Source organism: Aptenodytes forsteri, unplaced genomic scaffold, assembly GCF_000699145.1.
Source record: "Aptenodytes forsteri isolate BGI_AS27 unplaced genomic scaffold, ASM69914v1 Scaffold94, whole genome shotgun sequence".
In the NCBI taxonomy this organism is placed as follows: domain Eukaryota; kingdom Metazoa; phylum Chordata; class Aves; order Sphenisciformes; family Spheniscidae; genus Aptenodytes; species Aptenodytes forsteri.
The window spans coordinates 3,642,721-3,657,957 of record NW_008795017.1 but is presented as its reverse complement, the minus strand read 5'-3'; the positions used below and the strand labels follow the sequence as shown (position 1 = coordinate 3,657,957).

Sequence of the window (15,237 nt, the reverse complement as noted above, 5' to 3'; positions counted from 1 at the left end):
TGGGTCGACGGTTGGACTCGATGATCTTAGAGGTCTTTTCCAACCTCAATGATTCTATGATTCTATGATTCTTGATATACAGCATGGGTGAGACTGACATTGGCATAGCGGATAGAAAGCATGAGCAGCTTATGGACAATGCAGAAATTTGTCAGCTAGAGGTAAAAAAAAAAAAGTATTCATCCTTTAGTTGAATGCAAGGACAGAGAGGTGACAATTACAATGTATGTTTTAAAGATGAAAATACCAGGTGCATAAGATATTTTTATATTAAAGGGAACAATATAATTAAAAACAGAAGCAAGGAATTAAAGCAGGTAAAATTAAATCAGGGACAAGAAAATAAATTTAACCATGTGACTGATTATTCTACCATCTTAAAAAAAACAACAAAAACATCAGGCTATGAGAAACCAAGGTTTTTACTGAAATAACTGCAAAAATTCTGTGGTAAATACTATCCAGGAGACCTGACCAGATTAATAACCTCTCTGGTTTATAAAGCAAAACACTTAAGAACCTCCAAGTCTCTTAAAAGGATTTACAGTGATAGGGAGAGTCACTGATTCTTATTGGATCCAAAGTTCACAGTTTCTTGGATTTAGCAAAAAGACAATTTATAAAGCCTTTTAAAAAGCAGTAAACAAAGCTCCTTTAGGATCAAAGGTAAAAATTAATTTCTTTGCTTAAGTAGTGAACTACTTATGTAAATGATGGGTTTGCAAGATAAAAATCAAGAAGAGATGCTGTATCCTGGTTAGCAACAAGCATTCCGTTGGTAATCAAACAGACGACACAGAAAAGAATCAATCATTTCCTTAACGTAGGTTGTAGTTTCTTAAGTTATTTAACTAAACTAACTTTCTGAAGAATAGGAGGCTACTGGCATGGCCTTAATGTGCTTGTTATGTGAACATATACCACTTGATCTATTTTGAACCATGGCTGGCTTACCAAAACATATTAAACCTGGTCCTAAGGATTCTGAGTAAAGGCAACATTCACAAAATTTAACTTAGTAAGACTATCTTTCCGAGATTCCCCTTTATACATCGGTGTGGCAAGAGAGGTTTCCTTACAGAGTGACTTAGAGGAACCTAAATCAGGCATTCTCAATTGCCCTCATGACAACCATTTGTACCTCCTCCTGGCTACTAAGGCAACCCAAGAATGTAAAGCCAGTCAGTTCTTGAAAAACACAATTGTGTGTCATCCTTCAAGAACCATGAAAGAAAAATTTGTTGTGCCCTTGTAAAGATAAGCTTTTAGACAAAATAACGTACCCTTGATCTTCTATCTAAGCAGTTGCAAATAAAGATTTCGGACAGCAAAAACCCACAGCTCTTAAGTTAAATAAAAGACAGGCAGCCTCATTGTATACATAAATTCTTATATAGAAAACATCCAGGGTTACACAATAACCAGTTGCTGGTGATTTCTGCACAAATACAGTTCACGCTGGAGTTTATAACACACCATACTTGTAGTGTCCTTTGGTCAATACTTCTACTTTCATAAACTTTTCAATAATTAACACAGGGTTTAGCAAGTTCTGGTTTTTGTGTTCATCAATGAATCAAAATACAAATACATTGGTACTGTGTCCCAATTTGGAAAAGTCCCTTTTTCAAATGAAAAAAATGAGATAAAAGAAGTTACTTAAAAAAAAAACATAAAATAAATCAACGAAACAGTCGTCCTCTTCCATGTTTGCTCTTGAGATGACTAGCAGAACGCCTAAGAGTTTTCCTCTCTTGACGATGTTGTTTCTCAGCTTCTTGCTGTTTCTTTTGCTGCTCTGACTGGAATTTTAAAACAAAAATAGACTCAGGTTCTTGTAAACTTACACATCACCTCATTGTTCAAGTATCTATGTATCAAGTCAGAATTCTATTAGGGAAATCTGAAAATGTTCTTGTAAATGGTCCCATGCTATCTTGTCTTATACCGTACCTGCTGATTCTGGGTATCCCTAGGCATTATCACTCCAAGTAATTCAAAGCAAACAATTAAGACAAAGATATCAAAAAACAGTGAATAAAATAATGTATTTCAGATGAAAACCAATGTCTAACAATAGACTGTAAAATTACACTCCAGAATTTGTGTTTTAATGCCCTTAAGAAGCTAAAGCCCAATTTGAGGCTATTTAGTATCTACTTTGCTTAACTAGTATTACCACATTTAATATTTGCAAAATGCATTTTAAAAAGAACAATTAATTAAATTTGCAGAAACATACAGGTTTTCTAAAAAGTGTACTTAGAGGTTCTTGAAAGTGTTTGATACACTGTATGCAATTCTAGAAAGACTTTCCACATGAAAAAAATTTAAAATCTCTGCTCCTGTGGCACATGCTCTATTAATGTTTTTCCTCTTCATCAAAAACACACTGAAAGGCCTTCATTTACATACCACATAGATGAAATGGCTCTTACAGCCATAAAATACTGTTTTCTTTGGAAGACTAAGGCTTGTCTTCAAACTAAGCATAAACTGGAACTAGCAGACTTGAACTAGCCAAGCTCAGGCAACAGCCCATGCTATAAAATACTCCAGCAATTAGAGCAATTTCAATGGCAGCACAGGATAAGTGCATTAACAGTGTGACAGTTACTGGATATGCAGCTGTATCCTCACTGCATCTAATTCTGTAATCAGCAGCACTCATACATCAGCCCATCTCTTCCTGAATCTCCCATTAAAGTATCATTTAAACTTGAGCTAGAGATTTGCATGCATAGACAACATTTTGGCTGAGGTGAGATATGAACCAATTTACCAAATGTAGCAATAAGCCCATACCAGTATGATGGTAATAAAAGCTAGTGGTCTTTAGACGTTGTTGAAATTTATTGACTCCTGTTTCAACTGCAAGTAGGGAAACAGGAAACCCACTATGTGAAAACGTAAGTAGTTTCTCTGTCTCCAGACTTTGTCTGAAATGGTCTTGAGAAATCTTACTTAATGCAATGTTGACTGCTACCGCTAGTATTCTGAAGTTGAATGATCTTGATTTGCATTTGAAGCTTTGGGTTTTTTCTTTAAAAAATGTCCTCTATACCTCCCTAGTAGTGTAAGTACTTAGGTATTTTAGAAAGCCTGCTATTTTGTTATATCTGTTTGCTATGATAAAGCATGCTGAAATTGAAAAACAGGGTGCCACACTGTAGGAACCATACTAAAGTCCCCTGAAAACTAAACTGTGAAATATCAGTGGCAAACAATTTCATCGCTGGATCTGTCAGTGGCTGCTAGGCATTTGGGAGGCTGCTAACATACCACAACTGTAGCAGCCAAGTTCAGTCTCAACTCCACTGACTTACAAGGTTGAGTGATACCGATTCCATGGAAGCACAATTCTCTCCTCCACTAAACCTTTCTACCTACTCCCAAATACACCTGCACTTTAAGGAAAGGGCATGACAAAGCAGAAGTTGATGATCAGAGTAACACTAAAATCCCTTTTTTGGCTTGCCAACTTAATCTCTTCATCCTCTGGAAACAAGTGTCAAGACACAGCATACTCCATAGCACGACTTTTTCCTAGCTCTCCCTGCTCCATTCCCTGGGGACTTCAGAATATATACACAGGGTCTGTTTATTTGAGAGAAGACTTGTAAGTTTTATTTTGCTATTCTGTTGATAGGAGAAAAGATCTCCACTGCAGATGCATTATTTTTCTTTTAATTAGACTTTAAAAAAAATCTTTTTAATGCAAATGAGCACAATGCATGTATTTCAATAAAGCAACATCAGTTAACAAGAAAAAAAAAATCCATATATGTTAGCAGCAACATAATTAAAAAAACTCAAAGCTATATCATATCTGATGGAATCAAGTAAAAATGCATTCTGAACCACTGCTGTATCTGTCTTCTTCCACCTTACTCCCAAATCTTGACAAAACTGTTAGCAAAAGGTGACAGTTCATTGTCCACCACTAATTGCATGAAACCTTGTGGCTTTGCGCTTTCTAAGTTAAAGCTACTATAAAAAAGACTGTGCTTTTGAAGCCCTGCAAAGCCCATCTAATTAGCTGCAAGACACTAACATATCAGTTACAGCAGTTGGTAAAATCCCCAGAAAGGTTATCCTACACAGCACTGCAGAGAAATCTGTGGCTTATTCCACAGTCAACACATTTTAAATTCCAGCAATACAGGAATCAAAAACAGATTAAAAAGGACATCTGCAAACAGACAATAATCAGGTAAAACAAGTAAGGTAGAAATAGTCCAATAAATTTGGTTATTTAAAAAATTTTTTCAGGCATACCCAATGTGACAATCAAATAATTACTTAGCCATTCTTGTGACAGCAGTTTTACTGGTGAGAATAATATTTGACCACTGGTAAGGAGAAATGTATTATAGCAAAGAGGCTTACCTGAGGAAAACCAGTTTTAAATGAAGTATGTTTTGTCAGCTCAAGTATCAGTTAATATGGGTCTTCAGCTTTTATAATGTGTCCTTTCCTCAGCTCTAAAGCAATTTGCTAGCAAAAAGTCCCCAAGTGTTCTACAGCAGTAGCAGATGCACATGTGCATTTAACTCTGCACACACTATAAAGTAATCACCTGTCTGCGATCTACAAAATTCCTTAGGATGGGAAATAAAAACCCTTTGGGGAAGGTAGATAGGCAGAAGTCAACTACACGCTCCAAATGGAATCTGGCAAGTAGAACAGGACCAGAGCTCATTCTTGTGATCCGTGTTACACAAGTTCAATGACAAAAGTGGTTGGGAGCTCTGTTTTTTCATGCTGAGACCTAGCAACATTATCAACCAAGAGACAGCCTTTCACCTACAGCATTTGGACCTGCAGACCAAGATCTGATCAGTCCTGGCACAGAAGTCAAGTAAGGTCACAAGCTTCTGATTGTATGTCTGCAAATAAACTATTAAAAGATGGAAGCCAGTATGTTCCACCAGAACACAAGATTTTACGAGTACTGCCTGAGTTATAAGGGTATAAACACACAGAGTACTACCGGAGGCTTTCATTCTCTTGGCAAGAAGCAGAAGAGTTGGCAGCTTATAAAGAAATGAAGAGGGACATTTGTTTGACGGTTTTAAAGTTCCTGTTCTTTCATGCAAAAACTAAAGTTACTTGTGTATTATCTTAAAAAATTATATATATAGCTCACCTTCTTTAATTTGAATGTTGCCTGTTTGCTGCCTACTGTGGTATCAGAGACGTTGAGCGTGCCAAGTTTTTCTTCAAGCTTTAAACGATCTCCAAGAGTTTTCCTGCAGAGAATAATTAACGTTAGTCCTTATTCTTGCCATCTTTTTACTATAATAAAGGCTGATAATGCAGTCAAACCTAATCTCAATTTCTCTGAAACCTTGAAATGCCGTAACTCTAAAAAATAAACATTCAGTAAACAAAAAAGAAACACAAGTTCAAATCACTCCCTCCAGATACTGCATTCAGTAAAAACATTTTTAAAATTTATGTAAAGTTCACTGTTTTTTCTGCAAAAAAAGCAACAGGACTCTAGTTGAGAAAGAAACCACACCCTTCTATTGCTATAGTTTTCTATGAAATGTTACGAAAAGTCAGGAATATTCAGCTGCAGTAATAGATACATACACAAATAAAAAAAAAAAAGCCTAGATATATCCAGTTTTCTTAAAATCTTATTTCTGAATTGGAAACACTTTTGAGGGAAGGAAATAATCTTGACTACACATCAGAATGAATTCATCACCAAATAAATCACTGCACTGAGAGACAAACTACTTAGTCCAAATACAAATGACTGGACACTGCGCCTGTAACAGTCTAATGCAAATAGTTTTCTAAATAAAAGAACAATGCAAACAAGTGAATGTGATAAATAAGGCAGACCCTGACCCCAGAGAGGAGCTCCACATGAGCATACGCCTTCAAGCGCATGGTGCTCATCAGTTAGTTTCTGCAAGCAAGTTGGTATAGAGCCTGTCCCTTGGGCACTGAACTCTAGCATTTCTATGGAGGAGGTAGCCATTGTGGCTGAAACGGATACTGCCTTCGGCTCTCCCCCACTGGAAGTTAATGCCCTGACAAAAGCAAGACACACGGACATGCCTCAGTTGCTCCAGCTTGTGAGCTGATATTTAGTATCACCCTTGCCAACTTCAGTAAGTTGGATTGTAAACTGGAACAGCTGAGGGGTGGAAATACACCTTGTTCCCGCTTAGCCTCCAGCACAGGGGTGAGGCAGGCAGGCAGGGATGGTGCTGACTTCAGCCAGTCTCCCTAAGGCACCAGTGAGTCCTAACATGGCTCGTCCTTCTACAGTGTGGGCCCTACGAGTAGGTAGTGCCACCTGAGAATATGACATGGCTTGTACGATCAGACAAACTCACTCTGCGATGCGCTTAGAAAACATTCGCCCAACTGTTAATGGAATTAGTTTCTGCAATTTGAGATACTGCTGTTAGTGCCCTATTAGATCTCTCTGAGGAGGTCGAAGAGACATTTTTTGTACAAGTTTTAAAGTGGAAAATAAGTCATCATAAAAATCCAGACGATTAGCAGCCACCAGAGTCAATGGCATTTCTATGGATGAAGGACTCATGGACTGTGGTCTATGCATGAAGTCTCTGAAGTCCACTGAATTTTGGTTAATGAGCCATTTTATGTAACAAAGACTTTTCAGATTAACGATGAAAAATTACTGTCAAGAATTACTTTATTTCTCATGACTAGGTACTTTGATTGTATTTTTTTCTGTAGTATATTTTTCACTAAGTACATGTAAAAACTTGTTCCATCTGTGCGAATCGGGAAGACAAGCTAAGCCTTAGAGCTAACTATGGCAGGAGATCAGTCACCAACATTGTGGTGGGATTTCTACATTCAAGGGAAGTCCCATTTTTCTCCCCTTTGAAAGTGAACTGGAGAAATATGGCTACTACCCAGCAATTATTTAGCATGACTGCCTAGATACTGCTTCTGTCAGGAGAAAAATTAAAATGAGGAGATATTAGCAAAATACTGTGGGGTTGCAATTTTTCTGAATAATTGCAGGTACAACTATATTTATCTGAAAACGTGCAGACCTCAAATGACAGCGAATCGCACACACTGATACACAGACACTTACAACAGCTGGGTTGTTTGGTTTTTAAAAAAAAATCATCCTCAACAAATTGATTGAAGGGATACATTAACAGTGTTATTAAAAGCAACTTCCCCTGCCCTACAGTAAAAAACAAACAAACAAACAAAATGCCCAGGCACTTCTTTTTTTCCTCATTGTAAAGAGAACAGTTTTTCAGGACTTTTCCTGCTGTTTTACTTTAGCAATACCTAGGAATGTCAACTATGCTTTTGTTGGCTTTTGTTGACTTTCTTGGCTACCTCTGAAGACATATACATTGACTATCATACTTTATAAAGTATGACTACTGTAGTTTTTAATTTTGACATGCTCTAACTGCAATAACAAACCTTTTAAAGGGACATCAAGAAAATCAAAAGAGCTCTTAGCATACTGATAAAAACTCTTTCCTTTTATGGATTCCTTTTAAGTTACTATGTAAGGAACTTATGCGGTAAGTAAACAAAGCAAAGATTTGCAGGTTTTCTTCTGTAAGAGTGCAAAAGGGGAAAATGAAATGTAGACAGATTTGAGACAAGGCGTTTTTTACAACCATGAGTAAATTTTGCAGCTTTCCTGCACAAAGAAATGCGTAGACTGCTGGTCTACGAAGAAATTTATAGTACGCACCACTGCTTTAGAAGTTGGGCTTGGAGCCATGCTGAGTCAGGAACATGTCGAAAGAAACACCCAGTTTTATATAAGTCATAAACTGTTTCCTCAGGTAGAACATTATACGATTAGAGAAAAAAAGAACACCTAGCCATTAAGTGCATAGTGAAGGTATTAAGGTACTTAATTATATTGGTCACAGACCATCATTCCATAACTTGGATAAATCAAATCAAAGACAAACGTGCCAGCCTCACCAGATCGTACATGCCACTACAGTCTTTCCAATTTTCAGCTGAATTAATTATTTTTATGCTGACTACTTATCACTGAATAAGGCCAGCAGAAAACATATTTAAGTATTTTCTTCATAAAATTCTAATATGTAAAAATGCTTTCTAACCAAACAAGTTAGCTCACAACACAGACTAAGTCATTATGATTACAGAATCGTATCAGCTATAAGTTACAAGAAACAGATACCAGCTGTTAATTTTTAAGTCTCTTCTAAGAATTTGAGGAATATCAAACTCCATACTAAGAACAATGCTTGGATGAGCACAAATGGGATCAGTGAGTATAGAGCTAATTGCTTAGACAAAAATAAAAAGAATCATGGAACAACAATTCAATGACAGCAATGCAGAAAAACATAAAGGATGTAATGCTGACACTTCCATTCTTTTTGTCATCCTATTCTATCCCAAATTTTCTCTTTTTTTTTTTTTGTTTTAAACATTTTATATTACATCCTATCTGTGCACCTACCACAGAGAGGGTATGCTACCTAAGCCACCCTAATTATGCATCACACCTTGCAAAATATTATGCAGAGAATTAGCACTGAATCTCAAGACAGATTTTCTTTTCCCTAAAAGCAGTCTTTTAAAAGCCTTTCCACGGTTTATGTCATCACTGATGTTCCTCCATCCACTGGACAGGTCTGTGGTGTTTGCTTTCGTTTTTCCTGAGCTGAAGCAATGATTTTTCTCCCTCCATACATCAGATGAAAGAATTTCGTTTGTCCTGTGTCACATTGTACTAATTGTTTCTAAACGTTTCTCTTCTTCACACCTGTCCTGGCTTATCAGTATCCTTGTTCACATTTAAGCCTTCCATATTTTGAACAAAATGAAATCTTAATACTTCAAATTGAGTGTCCTTGAGAATTTCCTTTAGAGGTCAGCAGCTGAATTTGTGTAAGAGAACAGTATGTGAGTAGGCTGCAGCCATACTGCCTTTTAGGGAAGTATTTCAATGGCAATGAGAATACAGTGCCATTTGACCACTGTCTCAGGCTCCTTTCAGGTCACTTGCTAACACGACTATAAATCCAAGTACAATGTAAAAAAGATCCTTAACCTACAATATGCTGATCATATTTCATCACAATATGATGAAAATCCAGAGTGGATTTTCTCCTGACAAAGAAGAAAAACTGACAAAAGTAAAAAGTTGCTTCACCTTCCAGAAGAAAGAAAGAAAAATAATCAGAAGAAAGTTGATGGAAAAATCTAAGAAAGTTAAGAGTCCAGAATGAGTGGGTATATTCAATATAAAGAACAAAAAATCCCTGTGTGAAAACACTTGCTGATAAAAAACAGCTAAGGAAAACATTGGAATCAGTTCTGCAGAACTGCTATAAATCCCAATTTATAAAAACTACTACTTCTATTTAAAGGGGTCTTACAGGTACAACATGGAAATCATAGACTACTAGACTACTGTAGAAACACTGTCTCAGTAATACTTAAAGACCATTTTACGTGATAATTCCAGTTAAAAACTTGCACATAGAGGACAGGCTGAATTTTTATCAAATGTTTCTTTACATATCTCCAGAAAATTTCCATTATGAAACAACTAGGTTGTAGAGTCAGTCATTAGTGACATAAAGAAACAGCCGCATTATATATATTATTCACTTCCTTTTCTTTGACTGTATCATTTCATTCTAAGTAAAAACATAATGGCTATTATGAGATCCATCTAGCCCAGCAACTTGTTTCCAACATTAGTCAAAATTCTGCTCTGCATCCAGTGTGCTGCAAGAACTTTGAAGCTATTGTCTTTCAAGGTTTTAATATTAGTGTCTGCGCTCCATATAATAAAAGGTTATTAAATCTCATCTTCTGAAGGGCTCAACTCACCTCTTGGGGGGGGGATCAATTAAATTTGCAGGCATTAAGCACCTCAAAGCCAAGTCCTTTAGTTTGACGTGCTCTTTATACAGTACCAATTACTTCAGTTGATCATCAATTTAAGGAAATCCAAATTAAAAAAAAAAGTTTGATTTTTTTTTTGTATTGCAAAAAGAAAAACAGGAATAGTGAGACCTGACAATATAAGGACAGCACAGTTTTTTTGAAAGTTTCTGGACACCATAAAAACACCCAGACAAAACAATTTTTCTTTTACCACCTTGATCCTACCCCCAAAATAGTGACTAGTCATGCAGTATTCTACATCCTTTTAGAGGGTCAGATGAAAAACATCCAGACTGTCAACCTCATATTGACAGTGGTGGAGAAATATAACCAGTCTCACAGACATCAGCGTTGTTATTTGTGAGAGCAGCAGTTCACCAACATTGAGTAATGGATCCCCAAATCTTGCTCAGAATATTAATCTCTTATTCATCTTATTTGTGCTGTCTCTCTGCCATACTTTGAACATTATATTTGTTTAACTACAAAACAAAAGCTTTCAACAACTATGTCGCTTCAAGTTATATCCCTGAATCGCCAGATGTGGCTTTACTAGTAAGTGCTTCCAAGCCAAAATGCCACTGGCCTGCATTGTAGAGAAATACTTGAGAATCATCCACCCCCAGCTTTTAAAATAGGAACATTAGTCTTACTTCATTAATTTTTGTTTTTTGGCAGAGTCTTTGAAGCTTCTGAATTCCTCTCCTTCTTTAATCTCAAAAAACTGAGGTTTCAGTAATGTTTGCTGATCCTCCTTGAACCTTTCCTGCCGCTTTACTTTTTCCTCTTGGCGTAGAAGCTTGCGCTGTTTCCTGACCTCTTCAACCCAGCCTTTTTCATCATCTGAACTCTCAGAACTTTCTGCATCACTTGCTTTTCCTTCTGGTTCTTCCTCCTCTTCCTGCAGACAAAAATAGTATAAAATAAGAAATCATCAACTAGTTTTCTTTTCAAACCATTCCTGCAATTAGAGTACGTGACAGCTTTTCATAGATACATCCTCTCCTTCTTTAATCTCAAAAAACTGAGGTTTCAGTAATGTTTGCTGATCCTCCTTGAACCTTTCCTGCCGCTTTACTTTTTCCTCTTGGCGTAGAAGCTTGCGCTGTTTCCTGACCTCTTCAACCCAGCCTTTTTCATCATCTGAACTCTCAGAACTTTCTGCATCACTTGCTTTTCCTTCTGGTTCTTCCTCCTCTTCCTGCAGACAAAAATAGTATAAAATAAGAAATCATCAACTAATTTTCTTTTCAAACCATTCCTGCAATTAGAGTACGTGACAGCTTTTACATAGATACAGTTGAAGAGAACTAAAATTTGAACAAAAGCAGAACAGCAAATGAAGCAGAAGATACGTTATAAAATTGTTTCCACCTACATAATTTATGTTTTTCAAACCTATATTCATGTAAACACAATATTGTTCACATCTAAAAACTAGGATAACATTACAAATTACACTCAATTACTGTAGCTGGTAAGACATTCTTGCATTGCCTCCATCTTTCCTTCTTTCTAGGGTGAAAAATCTGAATGCTTGAAACAAAGGGAAAAAAACCAAACCCTATGGATTTTTCCTAATCCAAATGGAAAATATTTTACCTGTTCTTGTGCTTCCAGTTCCTCTAAGATCTTTAGTTTCCTCTTTCTTTTCTCACTTATTTTAGAAACAAGTGGGTTAAGCAGCCTAAATTCTTCACTCTGCTCATCCACCTGGAAATCTGGATTCTCAAACATGACCTTAAAACGATCATCTTTGAGAAGGCTAGGCAGATTCTGGAAAAGAAGCAAAGCATGAGTGAGTTACAAAATTCTGAAACAGACATTGGTAAAGTAAGTAACACCTTTTTAATTAAACAAAACTCAAAACCAGCATGTGAAATGCCAGTTGCTTTATCCTTCCAGGTCATATAAAAATCAAGATTTATGCTTATTATATTTTATTACTTTCATAAAGATCAAATAAATATCATTCTAAGCTACCTGTAAGTAAGACAGGGTTTTTTTACGTACACTATAGACACCTTAAATATACAATTACTAGTATTTTTGAATTAATGTTTCTCATACACTCAGCCAGCTTGTCTGGAGACGTGTTGGTATCTATTGACTAATCAGCAGTACCTCCAAGGCAAATACCCTGCCTGACGGGGATGATTCTACAACATGTACAACAAATTATCAGGGTAAACATGTCTTTATGCAATGCTACTACTGTTTTACTGTAAATACATAAGAGTAAGTGTTTCTATACATCTTATAACACTTTTTCTTCACTGCCCTTGCATACAGAATGGAAAAGGCAGTTTCATTCATGTCAAAGTAAAATGAATTCAGTGTAAATTATGCTACTGTTAAATTAGGAACAGTTCAAGCTACAATTTCAGCTTACGTGAATACCTGTTGTCATCATTTTAAAATCACTGAATACATAGCTTTTTATTACAAAAAGCTGATCTTTCAACATTGCCAAAATTATACCAGTACATTCATCCCACCCCAGCATTACATTCTCATTGTTCCTTAAGAAGTCAAAAAGAAAAAAAAGATACAGGAAACAAGAAGTGTAAATTTCAAACACAAAAACTGTTGCAAATATGTGACTTGCACTCACACAACCAAAAATTAAATCCCAAAGCCTAAAATAAATTGCTCTTCATAAGACCCTAATGCCATTTCAGGAAAATAACCAGGACATGCCTTTTTATGTATACTCTTTTTAGTCCACTTAACACAATCTATATGTACTCCTAGACAAATCAGCCCCCATTTATTGAACTCGTATTTCCATCGTAACACTGGCTTAGACAGTCTGCATTTAAGGTTTTACCACCACCTACTTTTTAGTAGTTCATGCTTCCCACTAACTGTAACACACAGGATTTCATTAGATGCAACATGAAGCTAATGCCTGCCTTTTATGAATGCTATATTCCTGTGAGAATGAGCACCTATGAAGTGCTACCTATAGAAAGCGCCCCCCAGCCACCAGATATTAAACATTAACTCATTTTTTCCTTTAGACTTCACTTAGGATAGAAATTGGATTATTTTCAACATCAGGAAGAATTCCTGTTGTATAAGAGCGAACCATTTTGGCTATTTTATAAAATGTAGTTAACCATGTACACAAAGAAAGGCAATTGTATCTTCAGTTTTACAGGTAACATCTATCTTGTCATGGTCACCACCAAAATACCAACAAATGCAAACAACAGGTCTTTTTAGAACAACTTTGGTATTGACTCTGCATTTAGCTAGCTTCTGGAGTCCTATGAAGCCCCTATCATCTTCACAGTGAGTATTTCATCATTTTAAGCTTTAAGTTACTACATGGCTTTTTTGGTACTGCAGTTACAGTGAAGTCCACCTTAAAGCCACCTACTAGAATAAGTTATTTATGAGAAACAGAAACAACGGAATTTTGAATCTGTTTGGCCAGATTAAAAAACAACAACAACAACAAAATCAATACTGAAAGCATTACTATTTCTGTGCTCGCAGTTAGAGAAGTCTCCAAAACAAAAGCTCACCTTCTGTTTCCTTTTTCTAGTAAGCTGTTGATCTTCTCCTTCTTCTTCAATCAGTTTAAGTGCAAGCTCTTTATTGACTTTTGGAAGTTTCTAAAGAGAGGAAAACAATTAATCAGTAAATTACTCTTTTACACATGCAAAAACCTACATGCTTTACATTCCTAAGTGTGGTGAAGACAGAATTCTTAATCATTCTTATCACTCTTGCTGAAAAACTCCTTGACAGGTTCCAAATATTTCTAGGTACTAGTAAAGCAATACTGCTTGGAGGAAATTTAAGCAGAACTTCTGTATCATTTTTTCCTTGCAATGCATCAGCTTTAGTACTGCAAAAGCAACTATTCCTCCTTGTATGTTGAGCAAATTCAATCTAGAAAGCTACTAGTTATAAACACAATACTGTTCTTATATATCTCTTTCCAGAGTATTATGTTTTAATGGCTTAAGTCATTTAGTTTAATGACAGAAGTAGAAACTGCAAGTTTTAACAGTGGGTTATCCGCTCAAGTGACAAATGTGATGAGAGCTGCTCTTTTACAGTTTTGTATCAGTCTTTCTCATCGGTGGGAATCAAACACATGGGAATTTTACGGTTCCATTCAAAAAGTTCTATAATTTAATTTGTGTCTCTGACGATAAACAGAATCAAATCCTAAGTCATTCCATCTCTGAGATACACTTAAGAATATATTACTCCTTATGAATAATTTTCCCAGCCATATACTTATTGTTTACAGGATTTACCTTTAGTTGAACTCTCTGTGCACGTGTTTCTTCTATCTTCTGCCTTATTTTCTCTCTTCTGTATTCTTCATAGGCAAAGGGGTTGGCCATCATTTTTGCCTTTGAACAAGCAGGAGGAATTAAAAAGAAAATACCATTAATACAGGACACAGTCTGTTATTTGGAGAGAAAAAAAAACCCACACAAAACAAAAAACACAAAAAAACCCCAACACACGTATTTTATTGTTAAGAGCAAAAATTGACAAGGATCAGCCTTATTTACCTTATGATAAAGTCTTATGTCCATGAAAAAGCCATGCATATATGCTCTGAGCAATGATGATCCAATGAGATGAGCAAGGCCTGGGAAAAAAGTTACGGAGGATTCAAAGAGCCTTTCATATATAAAGAACTTTTATTCCAAGCTAGCCACTTCACTTACCCGATTCAAGACAAACAAGCACTGCCAAAGCAACACATCAATTTAACAGTCACATCCATTACATCAAGACTAAGTAAAACCGCAAAAAAAAAAAACCCAAAAAAAAAAAAAAAAAAAAAAAAAAAAAATCAGTTTGGCCAGCAAGAAATTTGAGCTTCTTCAGAGCAACAAAGTCCATTTTTCTTGTCATAATACATGTTACAGTGCACTTTTCAAAAATGCCCACATGCACGACACTCCATAAAAGTTTACAAAGAAAAATTCGAGAGGATTTTTTTGAAAGTCCATAGATGTTTGACAATCACTTTTTAGTGTGGTATAGAGATGTTTTTAATTAAAGGGTTTTGCCTTGGGTCACTATATTTGAAGAATCAACATGTTGAAAAAAATACAGTCCACATCAGGGTCATAAAACTGTCACCCTCGGTCCTAACCTAAGTCTGAAAATACTTAAGAGTTCTCTGATTTTCCTTCCATGTATCTTCACAAAATTCCAAGACTGAGAAAATGAAAAATTTTTTATACCAAAATATCCTCTACAGAAATTAAGAATTAACAAACTACTTCTAAAACTAAATGGCAAAAAAAAAAAAAAAAAAAAAAAAAAAAGAAAAAAACCACTGTG

At 35.9% G+C, this 15,237-nt stretch overlaps 1 protein-coding gene across 1 annotated transcript in view; it reads right to left on the bottom strand.

Annotated features, from left to right (window-relative positions):
• Window positions 1-407: 407 nt before the first annotated feature.
• Window positions 408-15,237, bottom strand: part of NOL10 (nucleolar protein 10) — a 59,528-nt gene continuing 44,698 nt past the window's right edge. Inside the window, exons 14-20 of the mRNA XM_009275612.2 lie at window positions 14,454-14,533; window positions 14,190-14,288; window positions 13,446-13,535; window positions 11,515-11,688; window positions 10,566-10,813; window positions 5,150-5,252; window positions 408-1,802 (exon numbers count right to left, since the gene is read on the bottom strand). Coding sequence (XP_009273887.1) covers window positions 1,683-1,802; window positions 5,150-5,252; window positions 10,566-10,813; window positions 11,515-11,688; window positions 13,446-13,535; window positions 14,190-14,288; window positions 14,454-14,533 — 914 coding nt within the window. The 3' untranslated portion in view covers window positions 408-1,682. The remainder of the gene's footprint in view (window positions 1,803-5,149; window positions 5,253-10,565; window positions 10,814-11,514; window positions 11,689-13,445; window positions 13,536-14,189; window positions 14,289-14,453; window positions 14,534-15,237) is intronic.